This window comes from Panulirus ornatus, chromosome 61 (genome assembly GCF_036320965.1).
Source record: "Panulirus ornatus isolate Po-2019 chromosome 61, ASM3632096v1, whole genome shotgun sequence".
Lineage (NCBI taxonomy): Eukaryota > Metazoa > Arthropoda > Malacostraca > Decapoda > Palinuridae > Panulirus > Panulirus ornatus.
In genome coordinates, this window is record NC_092284.1 from 2,333,495 (window position 1) to 2,354,455 (window position 20,961).

General features: G+C 37.4%; 1 protein-coding gene across 1 annotated transcript in view; it reads left to right on the forward strand.

The window, feature by feature from the left end:
- RhoGAPp190 (Rho GTPase-activating protein 190) overlaps positions 1-20,961 on the forward strand; it is a 228,577-nt gene that overhangs the window by 109,817 nt on the left and 97,799 nt on the right. Inside the window, exon 22 of the mRNA XM_071696915.1 lies at positions 5,897-6,058. Within this exon, the coding sequence (XP_071553016.1) occupies positions 5,897-6,058 (162 nt within the window). The remainder of the gene's footprint in view (positions 1-5,896; positions 6,059-20,961) is intronic.

A 20,961-nucleotide genomic window follows, 5' to 3' on the forward strand; every position in this document is an offset into this window, starting at 1 on the left:
AAAAAGAACTCTACATAAAGTGTGTGTATATATATATATATATATATATATATATATATATATATATATATATATATATATATATATATATATATATGTAGCACAGTGCTCTACCTTCTTTGTTGAATGTTTGTGATCTTAAACTTTTTTTTCACACTATGTGCAAAGAAGGTCATAAAAGAAGTTAGTTTATTATTTTGTGTGTGTGTTTCAGTTTTTGTCTCTTAGGTTATTTTTTTCTTCAGCTAACAGAATCAGAATAATATATATATATATATATATATATATATATATATATATATATATATATATATATATATATATATATATATATATATATATATAAAGTTGTGTCTAAAATTGTTTACAATAAAGTAATGTTGGTTCTCCATATTTTAGTTCTGTTATTGGTAAAACTTTTTTCACTTGACATTACAATTTTCTAAAGTATTTTGATTTTTTTCTAACTTGAGTAGCTGTCTGGAACAGGAAACTCTACAGTGATTTTGTTTGTACCATATGTTCTGTAGATTATAGTACTCAGTAAGATACTCCCTTATGTGACATACAGCAGTTCAGGATGTTTGAATAATCCAGAGTTTGAGTTATTGGCTCCTTTATACCAAGATTAAAGTAAATGCAACCCAGGCAATTAAAATCCTGATTAATTGAAGCCCATGTTATTAAAATCTAGATTGAGGTTTCTTTTAAACGGAACCCTAGATCATTAAGGTTTTGTTTAACTGGAAATGTAATTAAGCATTTGATTAAGGCCAATGTGATGCGAGTCTTATCATAGAACCCTTGTTTGGTTTGGGGCAAATTAATCAGTGTTTACTGTGACAATATTTGTGTTTTAGCTTCTTAGATGAACTAGCTTTTGGTTACCAGGGGCCTAGATGATCAAGATGATGAATATTCAGAGTCCAGTTAATCAATACTGTAATTAATTGAAACCTAGATAATGAGTATTTTCATTACTAAGAACCCATATTATCAGCATATTGGTGATTGGATCCCTGGCAACCAATGTTAAATGTAGTTGTGATACTGGAAGTTTTGATTGCATAATGGAATTGTTGGTAAAAATTTACTTTACAGGCTTTAGGAAGGAACTAAGCTGGAGAAGCATAGTTAGGGATTTCTATTACTTAAAGTATATTATAATTATATTAATTTTGTGGATTAGTGATATTAATTTTGTGGATTAGTGATTATTAGTATTATTATTATTAATAATATTATTAGTATTTTATTATACACAGTTATTTCTATGCATTAGCTAAGTATCTTCAAGGACTAATGAAAAATGGCCTTATTTGTTCGAATCCACTCATTAGCTGTCATTTATACTGTAATGTGCTGAAACCAAATCCCACCATCCACAGCCTTGTCCCATGATTTGTCTTGACTGCTGCAGATACTGTGGTTTATCCCATTGGCAGTGCATCACTCCCAGTATACCACGTTGATCCAGTTCATTGGTAATACTGGGCTTTACCTGCTACGTTATGTGTAAAATGTCACCTCCGGCAAAGATGCATCATCAGACTATAATCTTGTCAAAGAACTTCTCACTCCGAAAGAGTCCATGCTTTCCTTGCTTTTGATTACAATGCACCCTTTAAGCTGTAGGAACCCCTTAGGAAGGGTCCTAGGGATATATAAGAATGATAATGATATTGATAATGATACTGTTTATGATAATGATAGACAATAACGGAAAATTTATTGTCTTGCACGTTTCACTCCCCTGAATGTTCAGGCCCTGATAACCCAAAACCTCCTTCACCCTATTCTTTCATCTTTTTAATTTCCTGCTTTTCACTTCTGATACAGATCTTCTTAGTCAGCTTTTCTTTAGTTATCCTTTCTATATATGAATATTTCAAAACAACCAGGTCAGCTCTGTCAGTCTGTGCTTACTACACCTCTTTCTTTGACCATCATTCTGTACATGGTCAATCCATTGTACATCTCATATTGGCTTCAGGCATTTCGTTTTCAACAAGCCCACCTTTTTTACATTCCTCTGCATTCAGAGCCCAAGATTTGCATGCAAGCGACATTGTTAGAAGTACTATACCTTCGAGCATATCCTTCGTTGCTGTAACAGGCATTGGCATCTCCTACATACTCATCAGTGCACCTAGGACCTTAGTTCCCTGTCCTGCCTTATGGCTAATTTTAGCCCCTTTGATTCTGTAAGCTACTGTATCGTAAGAGTGGAAATGATAGCAGGTGAAACCTTGGAGGTTGAAGTGAGTCACATCGTGTAAGAGAGGTCTTGAGGTCCTGGGAGCATTAAGGAGTATGTTGGAGGAAAGATCATAGCCAATAAGGGTAAAGATAGGTTATGTTTTGAGTTTTAGTCGCTTCAACAATGTTTTATGAATTTAGTTGTTGGGCCTTGAATGCAAAGGTAAGGAGGAGGGTGTGTGTGCTGAAAATCAAAGGGCTGAGTACAACAAATGCATTGAGCATAGTTGGATTAAGAGAACTGACTAGTTTGCTGAAATGTTTTATAAATGGAGAGGATGAGAGAAGAAATAGTTTTAAAGAGGAACTGCAATTCAGAAGTTGAAGAGAGCAAATGGCTGTAAGTTCGATTATATACTTATAAGGACCTATTTATATGTGAAGAGGGGGTGGAAAGATGGAGTGGAGGTATCTGTGTGTGTCTTGGCCTGAAGATTTAAAAGGGTGAAAGGCATGTACTGGAGAGAAAGAATCATCATAGTATGATATATAAGGACCAGTGTGCTGGTATCCCATTAATGTTGGTTTGGGGGGAAACGCATTTTCCCTGGATGAGCAATATCAGTAGAATTTAAGATATTGAAAAAGTGTGTTGAGTCATTCAAATACCTTCAGTCATTTGAACACAGCACATCATAGAAGTTTCAACCTTTGCACAAAGTAAGACGTTAAAATCTTAGGCTGCCATTGCTAGTTTTAAACTTGATTGTACTTAGTAACCCATGTCATCCTTCAGTTGGAAGCTGAGAACCTCATCCTGCCATAGTTAGACATCAGGAATTGAGAAGTTTCAGAATTTTTCCACAGACTTGTTAGAGTTGAGATGACCTGGCACCTGTATATGGTGTTAGATAACACTGGTCTGTTCAAATGCAGGTGGGAAATTTAAAAGTATGGAAATGGTTTCTGTTTTATCAGAGCTATCATCAGATGGATTCTTGTCATGGCAGTCTGTGGGTAACATGGGGGGCTTCAAACTTTTCTGTAGGGCAATTATAATTGCTTTTGACATGGTGTCTGTATATACCTCTGGAAAGCACTGGCCTATTTAAACAAAGGTGAGAAATTTGTGAGTGCATATATACAGCCTCCGTCCTACCAGTAACATGAATACATATTTTAGTGGCACTTGAAGGATTAATGGGTCACACCAGGTCATATGAAGCATTAACAGCAAATTACATGATGATTTTTCGGTACTTAGCAGTGGATGATGATCCAGTACATTACACATGACAGTTATAGACTAGATGTGTGCAAATGAGGCCGTAGTTCATTTCTTCCTGAAGCCACCCTACAAAGGCAGTTAAGTATGAAGAAAAAGTATTTTTTATGTTTTATCCCCAAATTGCTTCCCTGTTTTAGTAATGTGGCATAAGAAACAAATGAACAGAAGCATATTTTGTGTAAATCCACTTTTTAGCTGTTCATGTAGGTGGAATGTCTGATTTTTCCATGAAGGAGGAAATTATTAGAAGTTTGATTTAGTTTAAGAAAGTGGTAACTGATGTCTGTGTGAAAGAAGTTGTGAGAATGAGTGAGCATGGGAAAGAGACCTGTTCTTAGAGATTATGAGAGAGAATTAGTAGAGGATACCAGGGAGTACTTACAAAAGGAATTTTGCCAAAAAGGCAGGATAGCACATAATGTTCTCTGCACATCTTCCTTGATGAATGATGGTTTCTTTCTGCCACACAGTTGATTATCAATATGAGCTAAAGTAGGGTGGTAAGGTGCTGCAGGGAGATGAAACAGGATGGTTTGAGTGTAACTTTAAATGGGATGAATCTAAAAGAATTGGAATGCTTTAGTTACATGGAAGAGGACATGGCAGCAGATTGAACTATTGGGGGCTAAAATAAGTCAGGGAGGAAGAGGGTGGGCTAAGGTACTGGGTGCATAAAGGCATAAGTGGAATTGGAGGTGTTTATCTGTTAGGGTAAAGACTGTTATATTTGAAGATATGGTATCCCCAGCAGTACTGTATGGATGCATTTTATTCCTTGTATCTAGAAGAAGGGAAGAGGGTGGATGTGTTAGAAATGAAATGCTTGAGGATACTATCTGTTGTGAGTTAGGTTAGGCATGTAGGGAATGACAATGTGAGAAAGAAGAGTGAAAGTGCAGTATGACTTGAGAAAGCTACCAAGGGTTTGATGAAATGATTCAGGCACTTTGAAAGGAGGAGCAAAAAAATATTTGTCAAAAAAAGTGGAAGGAGCAAGTGTAGGGGAAGATCAAGGAGATGAAATACCAGCCTATGTACAGTACAGATACTTGTGGCAAGATTTTGCTTTGGTGGCAGATGCTATCATTTTGCACTCACCACACTAAGATGAAAGAGACTTTGGGTTGTTTGGGCCTAGGAGATTGAATTCAGTGAATGTAGTATACGGAGGAGTGATGTGTTGCCAGTAGAGCAAAGCAGGGTCAAGGTAGACCATGAAATGATCTGAGACTAAAGAGTGGATATGTGCAAATGAGGCTGTTGTTCATCTGTTCCTGATGATGCCTCACAAAAGCTTGAGAAATAAGTGTGTGTAAATGAAGATTGTTGTTATTATTGGTGATAATATTAAGATTAAGTAGTTATTAAAGACTTGAGGGAGGATATTTAAATGAAGCATTCTGGAAATTAAATTTTTTGTTTTTTATATTTTGTTTTATGTATGTAATACTAAGAATTGAAGTTAGTTTTTTATATTAATGACTGTAATAGTATCTTAAGATGTATAAAGAAACAGCACAGGTTAATATAAGATAGTTGTAATATCCATTTTAAATCTCAGGTAGACATATTGTATAAGATTGCTGGTATAGTACATGTGAAATATTCAATAGAATTTCAGTGTTTGTCTATATAAATTCAAAATTGTGAATTATATCTTTTAGGTTGAAATACCAGACAAAATAGCCAATCAGAAGCTATGTTTATCAAAAGAAAATCAAGAGGAAAATATCTCATAGATTGGCAAACACTTCGACTCATTTGGTTTGTTTGGTGCATGTGACTTGAAGGGACAGATTACTTGTAGCCTGAACGAGCCACAGTGAGTCGATAAGTGTCGAATCTTCTTGTAGATAGTAGCAGCCCAGAGTGAAGACACACACACACTCAAGCACACTCTTAATTCACTCAGCTAGAAGTCCCTGGCTGGCTGAGATGAAGCTGAGACAGTAGAATCCCCATTGTGGTGGCAGCACCTTACCAGCTACTTGTCATTGGTTCAACCATCCTCACTTTGACCTGAGGCTGTCTCTGAATGTTGTGTCTAGAGCTACCAAAAATTTATTTAGGAATACCTGCCTCATTCAGACTTGAGGGTGGCTGTGTAGCATCAGATTAGTTAACCTGGGGTGGGGCTCTACCTCCCTCTATCCTTGTCTTGGACACCCACCAACAATTATCTGTTTTGTTTTGAGTATTTACATGACAAAAATTTTCAAGAACCCTTTGTCACCACTTAAGAAGTCAAAGAGCAGGTTACTTTCATGTGGATTTTGACCCTTCATGGGTATAACTCATTTAATGGAAACATATTTGTGGGTTGAAAAAAGGTCCTTGAGAAAGGTAATTGTGCATCCTGTGTGTGGGTGAGGTAGTAACGTGGGTGGTGTGTGGTTGGTGGTCCCGCAGGTGGTCTACAAGTGTATCCCCCTCCCACGACCCCCCCTGAGCCGGCCCCCCCTGACCGCGAGTGTGTGGAGGGCCCCCCACGCCGCTTGGTGAAGGCCACCACACTCCCCACACCCACTCTGCACTCTGCAACATCTCGCACCTCCCTCGATGACCTCACATGTAACGTACACTATAGTGCGTTCATCAAAGATAATTTGTTAATTCTTTAAGTAGAGTCACAGCCAATCAGCACCCAAGATTGGAATTACAGTGCACCAGATGTTAGATAGTGTGAAATCAGTTCATGCTTGAAAATATTAACATATTCTCATTAGAGTTTTATTTGATTTGAACACATTTCATTATTGTACTACTTAAAACTTTAAGTTGGTTTTGGCCCCAACACATGTATTTTATAGCAGATCTTTTAAATAGTTAACCTAGTAAGGGCCTGCTGATAGAATTTAGATTATTCGTTATGTATGAATGCAACTTTTCCTATTTGGGTGCTTGCCAGTGTTGTGAATTTCATTTTGTCATCCTCAGATGTTATAGTGAATAAGTTTAGATTTTAGTCTCTTGTTGCCACAGAAGCTGTAATTGAATTACAGACATTTAGTTTTGGCATTTTTTTTTTCATTATCCATGCCTAGTTGAGGAAAATATATGAAACATGTTGATATTGGTTATTTATAAGTAGTGTATGTTATCTAAGCTAGACTGTAGTATTAGCTGTCTTACTCAGGAAATGGATTAAATTTCTCTGTTGTGCTAACATATTATTTCAAGGGACTAGAGAGAATCAGATCTTATAATAGAATTTTCTGAGATTGTTATGCAGCATTGCCCATGCATAGTAGAGGGGGGCCTTGGAATAATACTGTTGGTGAAACAAAGAAATCGCAGCAAGCAGTCAATATGTTATGTGTAGCATATCGATTCATTACAGTGCTCAGATACGATTTATTATGTAGTTTTTACTTTTTACTTTCCCAACACTATTATTTTTTTCCATTTTCTCAACCATTTTTAGTTGCATATAACAGACATAATTCACATCTCAATTTGTCAGTTTTTCTGTGGATTACTTGAATTGTGTTGGTGTAAGTCAAGATTGTTTTAAAATGCTCTCGATTTGAAATATTATTTTTTATAATCCTTGACTGATACAAATAACATTAATTTTCTCTAGTTTGAACAGCAATTGCTCACAAGATGGTTATAAATCGTATAAAGTTGAAGAATTTATGTATTGACTGAGCTATTTCTTTACACTGCTGTTTCTTTCATGAGCTCTTTATAAGGTATCAGTCATCTCAGCTTTTATGAAGGAAATTGTTGTATTTGTTGTAATGGCAGCCGTGATCATTTTAAGGGGAGATACAGCTTTTAGGCATGGAGCAGAAATTTTGAGCAAGTGTAGGTTCAGGTATGGGTTTTATGCAGAAGAAAATTAGTTTTAGAATTAATTTGAAGTAAGAAAAGGTGGGTGACTCTGTTCACCTTTTTGATTGCACTTACATTGGCATCTAATATTTGCAAAACTTCGTGGGTCCTGTTTCACATAAACTCAAAAAGGAATTTTAAGTTTAGGGAGAACATTGCTTTATATATTTCTTCAGGCATCATAGTTATAGGTTTAAGTGCCTTAGTAACATTTTCATTAAATGTATCCAAACTCTGAGGTGTGTGTTGCAAAGTGTGGAGAGCATGTAATTGAATTTGCATGAATGGTGGTCTTTTGGTCAGTGAATAACTTTTGGCATGCAGAAAAGACACCTTTGATATGAATTCAGGTAAAATGAATATTGGTTTATTAGAAGAGATAAACATGAGCATGCCTTGATTTTTGACATGGGCATTGTCTTTTTATGCAAATGTAATTATTTGGTTTCCACGAGTTCTTGGAAAAAATTTATATTTGACTTTAAGGCAAAGAAAGGCTTTTTTGAATCTGAGGTCAGAAGGTAGATGGTTAAGAACTTAGTTGCTGGAATGGCATTTGTTTCCTCATGATGCAACTTGTTTGTTTGTAGCCATAATTTTTATGCCATTTTCCTTCAGAGCAAAGGAAATGAAATAATTCTCATGACACACCAGACTGTAAACCGTCAACAGATACATGATAAAACTTGGAGCGACATAGGTGGTCACGTGAATATATTTTTTTATTATTATACTTGATTGATGTTGGAAAAAAGCAATATGGTAGTGTCATGATGTCGCAACAGCAAAGGAAAATCCAGACAATTTCATGGTTCTATTAGACAGCATCAGCTGTAATGAATTGAGTGACTTAACCAGTGACATTGATTGGCTTATTGGAATGGGAGATTAAAATGAAAGTGAAAAAATTATGTTAATGAAGATGGTGGGTAATAGTTCATAGGTTTGCTGCCATTAAAGGTTGAGAATGCCAGAAATCATTGTTATAATCTGACTCTATGGGAGTTTAAGTGTAGGGAAGCTAGTGGTCAAGGTCTGAGTTGGCGGTAATTTTTGATAGTTTAGCTTAGCTTTAGGGAGTCCAGTCAAAGGTAATAGTCTGATGTTACTTTCATATATCATATAACACTAGATCATTTATTCCTTGCAGGGGATATGGGGCACTCATGGCATACATTGAACATTCAGTGAACTTGGAGTCCTTGTAAAGAAAATTAAGAATTTATATAGTTAACATCATCTTTGGGGATAAACAAGAAAGAATACTACCTATGTACTGAGTTTTGTTTCACCAAAGATGACTAAGGTTAAATAGAGTAGAGCGAACAAACAATGCTCATAGCAAATATTCTGCTATTCTAGTAAACATGATGCTCATGAAATGATACTGTACCTTGCATAGTCCAGCATGGTGCACTTTACTTAGGATGGTGTAATTTCATAATGGACTACAGAATACATAGTTACAGTTGTGTAGCATGTTAGATGCATTTTCAGCAGACTTTTAAGTCTTTTTTTTTTTTTTTTGTTCAGTATTTGTACTACAAAGGAAATATTGTTTTGTGGCAAATGTGGTGATAGGTGCATAGGTGCTGACAGTGCTACTGGATTCATGGTGGGTGAAAAAGGTGTGTAGTCAAGGTCAAGACTGATGCATTCTGAGCAGCAAATTGCTTACAGGATTTCTGGGTGTTTGGATTAGTTTTTTTAGTTTTGCAGTAAACATCCAGTGTTGAAGGGTTATATTCTGTAGAAAAGGATATAAAATGTCTACAAATGTGGTCCAATGGTATTCTTAAGGAACTATGAATATATCCAAAACAGGAAAGTTGTAACCCTTTAACAGGGCCTCTAATGGATTTTCAAGTGCTTGGCAAAGGTGACCTCATGTAGATCTGCAATCCATGGTTTCATGCCAACAGTTTAATTAAAGCTGATCTCTGGTAGGAGCGAAAGATACCCAAGACTCTCTAATACAGCATTTACACTGGAGTTTGTCTGTTGCCCTTCAGCCATGACACAGAGAATATTACAGTAGTTTGCTAAGTCTAGATGAAAATGAGTGGTACTGATGATTGCCCCAAAGCAATGAGGAATATAATTATCCAGAGGATAATCTCTTTGATAAAGATTTTTTTATGACAAAAAAGAAGCTGGTGCATCAAAAAGCTTTATAAATGAGGTGGTAACTTGCAGACTTGTTGATACAAGGCTTTGTAGTGCTCAGAGGGGTAGAGAAAGCAGCTTTTCTCTGTAAACATTATCTTTTTTACCCATTTACATAGGATGGAGCAAATCTTTTTTACCCATTTACATAGGATGGAGCAAATACATACTGACTTTTAGCTCACTCATACACATACTCGACCTATGCCTAGCATTTCAAAATGTACATTGGCTTCTGTTCAATATAATAGCATCTTAACTTCGAAAATATTTCTTATAATTGGTTTATGAAATAAAACTGATATCTTCAGCATAGAAACAAAAATGCTTGTTCCCACTAAAACTTGCATTGAAAAGACCTCAACTTTTCAGATATTCTTGCCTTTTAGAAAGATTATTATGGCTTAACAGCAAATCTGAAACATTTATGACAGTTACAAAGCTTTTATAGTGAATGACACTGTGACTCTTAATATGTTGTTAAATTGAATATGTAACTTTTTAACAAAGTTCACATATAGGAAGCATGCAGCATTTATTGATTATGAGGCACTTGCAGGTGACATAGTGCACCATAGTGAATACAGTATAATTTCAGCAAGACTTGTGTTTTTTTTTTGTTTTTTTTTTTTGTAGTGAAGGTGAAGCACTTACTGCAAGCATGGTGCACTTATAATGAAGCTGGAACACTTTTAGTGAACATTTCTTTTGAAAATGAGCTTGATTTACTTACCATGAGTCTAGTGCACATATAGTGAATGCAGTATTCAAGTAGATGATTGTGCATGTACAGATTATAGAGAAAGTTGAAGATTTGAAAATATGAAAATGGAAAATACATATGTTGTGTATTTAAGGAATTTGGAAAAGCATATGATGAAATTGAATGTCAAACTTGTTTGTTTCTATTTCTTTCATACACGCTTGCTATTTCCCACTGAGTGAGGTAGTGTCAAGAACAGATGACTTAGCCATAATGGAAAAAATCATCTCATTACTCCTTGCTCTGTTACTACTGCTGAAAAGTGATACAGGAAGGAAAGATTTCCAGCTCCCCCTTTCTCTCCTCTTAGTCACCTTTCACAAACATGCAAATGATACATGGTAGTAGTCTTTTATCCTGTCTCCTGGGGTACGTTTAAGTTCATGGGCAGTAAATTGAATATGTATGTGTGTGTGTGTGTGTGTGTGTGTTATGAACAAGAAAGGTAAGTTAGACTGCAGTAGTTTTTTCTTATGGGATGGGAGTCTTGATTGGGAGGATGTAGGGCATGGATGAATTACAGTGGAAACAGATTGCTGGGTGTTTTAGTGTTACTTAAATAATTGATGCAGTTTCATTAGATGCGTCATATACAGAGTTAGATGGAATAGTAATTGATCAGGTAAAGATTGTTTAATGGCAGCATTAGGATGAGCGTAAGTAAAGTCAAAGTCAAAGAGAGTTATATGCACAGTGGAGTGTTTCATGGTGGTGAATACCCAGAAAATGGGAACAAATATAGATATTTAGTGTATCATGACAAAGATTTGTATGTTTTGGTGTCTAGTAACCCCAGCAATGCTGTATTGATATGAGTATTGGACCTGGAATTTAAAGGAAAGGAGCAAGGTGGACATGGGAATGCCATACATGAGGACAATATATAATGAGGCAATTTGATCTTGTAAGGAATGACATTTGAATATGGCAGTAAACACATTCTGATTGGCGGAGCTAACCAGAGTGTCTTGAAATGGTTTGTACACAAGGTGAGGACGAGTGAAGAAGCCTGATTGAGAGGATCTTGAAATAAAGGGATTAGGGGGAGGTGAAGGCTGAAGAAGAGAAAGAAAGATGAAGTACAGGAAGCTTTGAAGTATCAGTTCGTTGGACTGAACCAAGTCATGTGACAGTTGAGGTAAACAGTGCCTTTAGGACTTTGTTGCAGATAATAAGCACTGGCTTATGTTCGTTATATATAATTGCTTAAAGAGTGCATGTGTGCAAGTGAGGCCATTGTTCATTTGTTGTTGATGCTACCCCACTTTATTTGGGAAAAGCAGTTAGAATTAGGCAAAATTTATTGAAATATTTAGCTAATAAGAGGAGCAGAAATAGGACAGCAATAGTTAAAAGCTGATCAGTACTACAAAGAACTGAGGTACTGAGGAAACCCTAGTAAATGGGAGAATGATAAGTGTAGCCTACATAAAAAGGCATGCTCAGAGAAATACTGGAATGCTTGTTCCAGCTTTTATATATGAATGTGAAGCAGTTTTTGGACTGCAATGAAGTTAGAAATGAGATCAATGGAAATGATTATCCTTTGCATATAAACAAGAGGTGCAGAATGAAAGGAACTTCTTGAGGACTTATGACAAAATTTTGTCATTAGTCAATGGCTGTTGCTTAATGCTCGCCGCATATGCTAAAAGTGTGCATTGTTCCCAAATGGACATCCATCCAAGTGTTAACTAGACCCAATGTAGATTGACTTTTCTGATTGGTTGAGAAGTGCTGCCTCCAGTGTGATATGGCTGTTATGTCAATACAGGATAGCATAGGTATGGATCTTTCTAGTACGTACAAGTAATAGGTAGGTGAAGCAGATTTATGACTAATCTTGTTAGCGAAAGATTTCAGAGGCAAACCATACAATTTATTGAGATATTTTGCATATTAAATGAGGTTATGGAATGTTGTTAGACATTACCAGAGAATGAACGAATATCTGTGTACAGACATTTTAGGGGTGAACTGTGAAGGGGAATAAAGATGGAATCATCATTGATTAAGCTGGAATCATCAGTGTTTGAGCCTAGTATGCAAAATGAATGCATTTGAATGTGACAAATATTTTAAGAGTCCAGATTCACTTTGTTACACTAATTTTTCCGAGAATATTGACATTTTCATACATGTTTAGGTGGCTGTTTTGTTATCTTCAGAGGGTATTTATGGTATTACTATTTAAGATCATTTGACTTATATTGTCAGTTTACCTATAATGTATATTTTCATGTGGTTATTTTGTTTGAGGCTAAATTAGTTATCTTGCTGTATTTGTGTCTGACTGGAGGTAGTTTGAAAGGAAGAATAAAGGTTGTTCAAGATACTTTGCATGCTGTTCGTATTGAGAATTAGCAGCTGCTTATGTTGATATCCATTGCTTGTTTGTAACTCTTGTTAGTTTACTCATAAGAGAATTCTTCAGTAGTCATGGAATTTTAGGTAGATCTAAGACAAAAAAAAAAAAAAAAAAAAAGTTCACCAGAAGAAAGATGAACAGATTCAATGAGTAAATTGTTGTAAGCCAGAGGTATTTCAGATGAGAGTACCAGAAGGCTGTTATTTGATTTTTTGGTAGGGGAGATATATTTTTGTGTGATTGTGTTGTAAATGGAGACATTAGTCTTGTGTGACAAATTTGGTGAACAAAGGCAAAAATTAACAAGCACTTGTATTTTTTTTAGAAGCCTTTATTTATGATAGTCTGTTAAACATAAGTTGATGTCATGTGCGATTATTCTAAGAAACTTTACACACTGGCTCCACCCCAAGTAAGTGAGGACATTTGATTGTTAAAAGAAAATGGAAAAGTAGAGAGGTTATACTCATTATGATTATACCATGAATAGGTCAGTGGATCATAGTTGCCATGGATGTTCAGTTTACTCAAATATCCATACAGAATCAAATGCAGTATCTGTTTATGCCGTATAATTAGGTAATTGAAGGGCAAGAATCTTCTGCGTGAAACAATATGGACTGTTAAAGGAATACAAACTTTCATCTATCATGGTATGATACCCATTTCATGGTAGAATCTATGGATAGATATCTTTGAATATTGATTAAGTGCATTAGATTAGGGAAGAAGTTATTGGAATGTATTACCAGTTATACAGATTAAAATATGGAAATATTAAAATAAAGGAAAGTTGACAGGATGATTATACTTTATTTTATGTTGCTCGTTTAAATGAAATGTTTGTAATACATTTGAAAATTGTATTAGTCAAAATCAGGTTAAAGATATGTATTATAGTTTTTATGTTGAATATGGAAAAGGCAGAAAGAAAAACAAAATTTAGAAGTTGGTGACAAAACATTTGTTTTGGTTTGCTGGTATCTCTTACATATATACTAATGAATCTGATAAGTGTCAGATTTATAAAGGCATATCTTATTTACTATGAAAAGGAAGTTGCCAGATGCAGAATGACTGACCTCCATTTACAGTCTTTAGTGAAAGCAGATTCCAATAGGTTACAGTGGGGTAAAGGGAGGTCAGTTTCCCAGGGAGAGAGATTTTTGTTTAGTGAACACATATTTCAGTAAGATACACTGAGGTAAAGGGAGATTAGTTTTTTAGGGGGAAGATATTTTTTTTTAATTTTCACACATAGGCATGATTATCAAGAAACATACAGTACAGTAGAGGTATGTTTGTAATACAAGTAACTGAATAGAAAATAAAGCACAGTATTATGTATAAGTAGATGGTGCAGTGTAATCTACATGATGCTTACCCAAATTGGCTCATGATCTCGCACGTCATGACTGTCAGGAGTAGGGGGGACATTCTGAACTTATGCATATGGTGGTCCAGGAATGCCAATGTTATCATCTCAGGATGGACCTTTGAAGAATTTGTCCAGAAACAGCTGAACACCTTAGCTTTTGCTCAGTAGCCATTTTACTCAGTGGGATGTTTTGTTAATTTTGACCTGTGCATCTGTTACAATTATTCTTTGTAACACTTAAGGGTGTAACATTTTGGGGATAATGTCTTACTTTACAGTATCTGTATTCTTAGGAATCATTCTCAAATGATATCGGCTCCACATTCACCAGCACCAAAGTACCTCAAAACATCTAATTTAACCCTCAAACTAATGCCAGTTATAGTTGTAGGGGGCTTGAGGAGGTTTTGTATATATTAAGAATATATGGTGTGGGAGGCACGTTGTTAGAAGCACTGAAAAGTTTTTATCGAGGATGTAAGGCATGTGTACGTGTAGGAAGAGAGGAAAGTGATTGGTTCTCAGTGAATGTAGGTTTGCGGCAGGGGTGTGTGATGTCTCCATGGTTGTTTAATTTGTTTATGGATGGGGTGGTTAGGGAGGTGAATGCAAGAGTTTTGGAAAGAGGGGCAAGTATGAAGTCTGTTGTGGATAAGAGAGCTTGGGAAGTGAGTCAGTTGTTCACTGATGATACAGCGCTGGTGGCTGATTCATGTGAGAAACTGCAGAAGCTGGTGACTGGGTTTGGTAAAGTGTGTGAAAGAAGAAAGTTAAGAGTAAATGTGAATAAGAGCAAGGTTATTAGGTACAGTAGGGTTGAGGGTCAAGTCAATTGGGAGGTAAGTTTGAATGGAGAAAAACTGGAGGAAGTAAAGTGTTTTGGATATCTGGGAGTGGATCTGGCAGCGGATGGAACCATGGAAGCGGAAGTGGATCATAGGGTGGGGGAGGGGGCGAAAATGCTGGGAGCCTTGAAGAATGTGTGGAAGTCAAGAACATTATCTCGGAAAGCAAAAATGGGTATATTTGAAGGAATAGTGGTTCCAACAATGTTGTATGGTTGCGAGGCGTGGGCTAAGGATAGAGTTGTGCGCAGGAGGATGGATGTGCTGGAAATGAGATGTTTGAGGACAATGTGTGGTGTGAGGTGGGTTGATCGAGTAAGTAACGTAAGGGTAAGAGAGATGTGTGGAAATAAATAGAGCGTGGTTGAGAGAGCAGAAGAGGGTGTTTTGAAATGGTTTGGGCACATGGAAAGAATGAGTGAGGAAAGATTGACCAAGAGGATATATGTATCGTAGGTGGAGGGAACGAGGAGAAGTGGGAGACCAAATTGGAGGTGGAAAGATGGAGTGAAAAAGATTTTGTGTAATCGGGGCCTGAACATGCAGGAGGGTGAAAGGAGGGCAAGGAATAGAGTGAATTGGATCGATTTGGTATACCGGGGTTGACGTGCTGTCAGTGGGTTGAATCAGGGCATATGAAGCGTCTGGGGTAAACCATGGAAAGCTGTGTAGGCATGTATATTTGCGTGTGTGGACGTATGTGTATACATGTGTATGGGGGTGGGTTGGGCCATTTCTTTCGTCTGTTTCCTTGCGCTACCTCGCAAACGCGGGAGACAGCGGCAAAAAAAAAAGAAAAAAAAATATAGTATCCCTGGGGATTGGGGAGAAAGAATACTTCCCACGTATTCCCTGCATGTTGTAGAAAGCGATTAAACGGGGGCTGGAAATCCTCCCCTCATTTTAATTTTTCAAAAGGAACAGAGAATAGGGCCAAGTAAGGATATTCCCTCCTAAGACTCGGTCCTCTGTATGTACGAAAAAAAATATATATTCTCATGGACAAGTGCAGTTGTCTATACATCCCAGTCCAGAGTGGTTCTTAAACACATGCCAGAGGAAAGGAAGGAAATAATTTCAAAGGTTAAGCTTGTGTGCAAGATTGTGAATGTTAAGGGAACTGAAGTAATTAAGTGAGAGTTGTAAATCATATTTGATAAATGGGAATAGGATAAGTGAAAAAAGTAAGCACACTGTGTGTATGATGAAGGGAGAAAGGAGAACCATGTGAACGTGGATGCAGCTAAGGCTTTTGGTAATTGTCTGTGTGTTTGTCATAACCAAATAATATTTGCCAACACCTTGTGATGATTAGTCTTTTATTTATAATCATTGTGTAAAACATTAACAGCAGTTACAGGTTCAAAAATGATTTATCACCATGCAAAATTAACAGTGACAGGCTCAAAATGAGTTATTATTGAAGACTTATGGATGAGTTAGTCTAAGTTTAAACTGTTAACTTTTTGGGTTATAGGCGTATCAGTAGATATATGTATATGTATACACGTACATGTATACACATGTACATATTCATTCTTGCTTGCCTACATCCATTCCTGGCGCCACCCTGCCCCACAGGAAACAGCATCGCTACCCCCTGCTTCAGCTAGGTAGTGCCAGGAAAACAGACTTAAAAAGCCACATCCATTCACATATATAGATATTTCATATTTTTTTCATTCATATTTGCCATTTCCTGCTTTAGAGAGGTATTGTTTAGAACAAAGGGCTGAGCCTTAGAGGGAATATCCTCACTTGGCCCCCTTCTCTTTTTCTTCTTTTGGAAAATTAAAAATGGGAGGGGAGGATTTCTAGCCCCCACTCCCTCCCCTTTTAGTTGCCTTCTGCGACAAACAGGGAATATGTGGGAAGTATTGTTTCTCCCCTATCCCTAGGGATAGTATATATATATATATATATATATATATATATATATATATTTTTTTTTTTTTTCAAACTATTCGCCATTTCCCGCATCAGCGAGGTAGCGTTAAGAACAGAGGACTGGGCCTTTACCTGACCCAATTCTCTGTTCCTTGTTTTGGAAAATTAAAAAAAAAACGAGAGGGGAGGATTATATATATATATATAAGAGAAGAGAGAGGCATTTGGACAATTTTTGCAGGGAAAAAATGCAATTGAGTGGGAGATGTATAAAAGAAAGAGACAGGAGGTCAAGAGAAAGGTGCAAGAGGTGAAAAAGAGGGCAAATGAGAGTTGGGGTGAGAGAGTATCATTAAATTTTAGGGAGAATAAAAAGATGTTCTGGAAGGAGGTAAATAAAGTGCGTAAGACAAGGGAGCAAATGGGAACTTCAGTGAAGGGCGCAAATGGGGAGGTGATAACAAGTAGTGGTGATGTGAGAAGGAGGTGGAGTGAGTATTTTGAAGGTTTGTTGAATGTGTTTGATGATAGAGTGGCAGATATAGGGTGTGTGGCAGATATAGGGCGTTTTGGTCGAGGTGGTGTGCAAAGTGAGAGGGTTAGGGAAAATGATTTGGTAAACAGAGAAGAGGTAGTAAAAGCTTTGCGGAAGATGAAAGCCGGCAAGGCAGCAGGTTTGGATGGTATTGCAGTGGAATTTATTAAAAAAGGGGGTGACTGTATTATTGACTGGTTGGTAAGGTTATTTAATGTATGTATGACTCATGGTGAGGTGCCTGAGGATTGGCGGAATGCGTGCATAGTGCCATTGTACAAAGGCAAAGGGGATAAGAGTGAGTGCTCAAATTACAGAGGTATAAGTTTGTTGAATATTCCTGGTAAATTATATGAGAGGGTATTGATTGAGAGGGTGAAGGCATGTACAGAGCATCAGATTGGGGAAGAGCAGTGTGGTTTCAGAAGTGGTAGAGGATGTGTGGATCAGGTGTTTGCTTTGAAGAATGTATGTGAGAAATACTTAGAAAAGCAAATGGATTTGTATGTAGCATTTATGGATCTGGAGAAGGCATATGATAGAGTTGATAGAGATGCTCTGTGGAAAGTATTAAGAATATATGGTGTGGGAGGCAAGTTGTTAGAAGCAGTGAAAAGTTTTTATCGAGGATGTAAGGCATGTGTACATGTAGGAAGAGAGGAAAGTGATTGGTTCTCAGTGGATGTAGGTTTGCGGCAGGGGTGTGTGATGTCTCCATGGTTGTTTAATTTGTTTATGGATGGGGTTGTCAGGGAGGTGAATGCAAGAGTTTTGGAAAGAGGGGCTAGTATGAAGTCTGTTGTGGATGAGAGAGCTTGGGAAGTGAGTCAGTTGTTGTTCGCTGATGATACAGCGCTGGTGGCTGATTCATGTGAGAAACTGCAGAAGCTGGTGACTGAGTTTTGTAAAGTGTGTGAAAGAAGAAAGTTAAGAGTAAATGTGAATAAGAGCAAGGTTATTAGGTACAGTAGGGTTGAGGGTCAAGTCAATTGGGAGGTAAGTTTGAATGGAGAAAAACTGGAGGAAGTAAAGTGTTTTAGATATCTGGGAGTGGATCTGGCAGCGGATGGAACCATGGAAGCGGATGTGGATCATAGGGTGGGGGAGGGGGCGAAAATGCTGGGAGCCTTGAAGAATGTGTGGAAGTCGAGAACATTATCTCGGAAAGCAAAAATGGGTATGTTTGAAGGAATAGTGGTTCCAACAATGTTGTATGGTTGCGAGGCGTGGGCTATGGATAGAGTTGTGCGCAGGAGGATGGATGTGCTGGAAATGAGATATTTGAGGACAGTGTGTGGTGTGAGGTGGTTTGATCGAGTAAGTAACGTAAGGGTAAGAGAGATGTGTGGAAATAAAAAGAGCATGGTTGAGAGAGCAGAAGAGGGTGTTTTGAAATGGTTTGGCCACATGGAGAGATTAAGTGAGGAAAGATTGACCAAGAGGATATATGTGTCGTAGGTGGAGGGAACGAGAAGTGGGAGACCAAATTGGAGGTGGAAAGATGGAGTGAAAAAGATTTTGTGTGATCGGGGCCTGAACATGCAGGAGGGTGAAAGGAGGGCAAGGAATAGAGTGAATTGGATCGATTTGGTATACCGGGGTTGATGTGCTGTCAGTGGGTTGAATCAGGACATGTGAAGCGTCTGGGGTAAACCATGGAAAGCTGTGTAGGTATGTATATTTGCGTGTGTGGACGTATGTATATACATGTGTATGGGGGAGGGTTGGGCCATTTCTTTCGTCTGTTTCCTTGCGCTACCTCGCAAACGCGGGAGACAGCGACAAAGCAAGGGAAAAAAAAATATAATATATGGTATGTTGTTATACTTAATTGCTGTTTCCTGCATCAGCGAGGTAGTGTCAGGAAACAGACAAAGAATGTCCCATCCACTCGTATACTCATACATAAACACCCATACATGCACATATACATGCATAGACACATCATCATATACATACATGCATAGACATATTCATATATGATATATACACATGTATATGTGTATACGAATGGCTGGGCCATTCTTCGTCTGTTTCCTGGTGTTATCTCGCTGATGCAGGAAACAGCAATTAAGCATAATAGTAAAAATGAAATATAATGTCAAGGTGGCTGGAGTAGATGGTATTGCATTTGAATTTCTTAATAAAAGAGATGACTGTGGTATTGATTGGTTTGTTAGGATTTTCAATATATGTATGATTCATGGTAAGGTGCTTGAAGATTGGCAGAATGCTTGTATATTGCTCTTGTGTAAAGTTAAGGGGGACATAGGTGAGTTTTTAAACTGTAAAAGTACAAGTTTCTTTAGTGTACATAGTACATTGTATGGGAGAGTGGTCACTGAGAGGGTGAAAGTATGTACAGAGCATTGTATTAGGGAGGAACAACTAGGTTCAGAAACATCAGAGAATTTGTGGATAAGGAGTTTGCTTCACAGAATGAGAAAATTTAGGCAAACAGAAGGAATGCTGCTAGAAACAGTGGGAAATTGTCATCAAGGGTGTCAAGCATGTGTATGAGTAGGAAGAGAGAAAAGTGAGCTGTTCCAAGTTAAGGTCGGTCTCCAGGAGGGGTGTGTGTGATGTCACCCGGGTTGTTCAATTTGTATATGATTAGGGTAGTAAGGAAGGTAAATGCAAGAGTCTTGAAGAGAGGGATAAGTATGCAGTCTGTAGGAGATAAGGGGGCCAGGGAAGTGAGTCATCTGTTTGTTGATGATACAGCACTGATGGCATATTTGGGTGAGAAACTGCAGAAGTTGCTGAGTGAGTTTGGAAGTGTGTAAAAGAGCAGGTTGAGAGTCACTCTTAATAAAAGCAAGATCACTAGGTTTAGCAGGGTAGAGGGACAGGTTAGTTTGGGTTTGAGTTTGAATGGAGAAAATTTGGATTAAGTGAAGCATTATAGATACCTAGGTGTGGACATGGCAGCATGTGGACCTATGGAAGTGTGAGTGAGCCATAGGGTGGGTAATGAGGTAAAGATTTTGGGAGCCTTGAAGAATGTTAAGAAAGAAAGCTCGTTATCTGGTAAGGCAAAAATTTTCATTTTTACAGGTATAGTAGCCCCAGTGATATATGGATGCAAGGCATGGGCTGTAGATGAGAATATGCAGAGGAGGGTAGATGTATTAGAAATGAAATTTTTTAGGACAGTATGTGGTATGAGTTGGTTTGTTCACGTTGGAAATAAGAGGGTAAGAGATAGGTGTGGTAATAAAGATAGTGTGGTTGAGAAAGTTGGAGAGGGTGTGCTGAAATGGTTTAGAGATATAGATAGAGTGAGGAGAGGTTGACAAAGAGAATGTGTGTCAGAAGTGGAAGGAACAAGAAGGGGAAGACCAAATTGGAATTGGAGGGATCAAGTGAACAAATTTTGAATGATCAGGTCTTGAAGTTGCAGGAGGGTGAAAGTGTGCACAGGATAGAGTGAATTGAAATGTATGTTATACAGGGGTCGATGTGCTGTCAATGGACTGAACCAGAGAAAGGTCTGTAGGTCTTGGATGTGGAAGGAGCTGTGATTTTGGTGCATTGCACATCGACAGTGATAGAATGGATGTGAGCAAATGTGGCCTTTTTTTTTCTTTTTTCTTCCGTTCCAGCCATATCCTTGCTGATATGGGAAAGTTTGATCAAGTATGAAAAATTTTTTTGTATATATTCGCCTTTTCCAGCATTAGCAAGGTAGCATT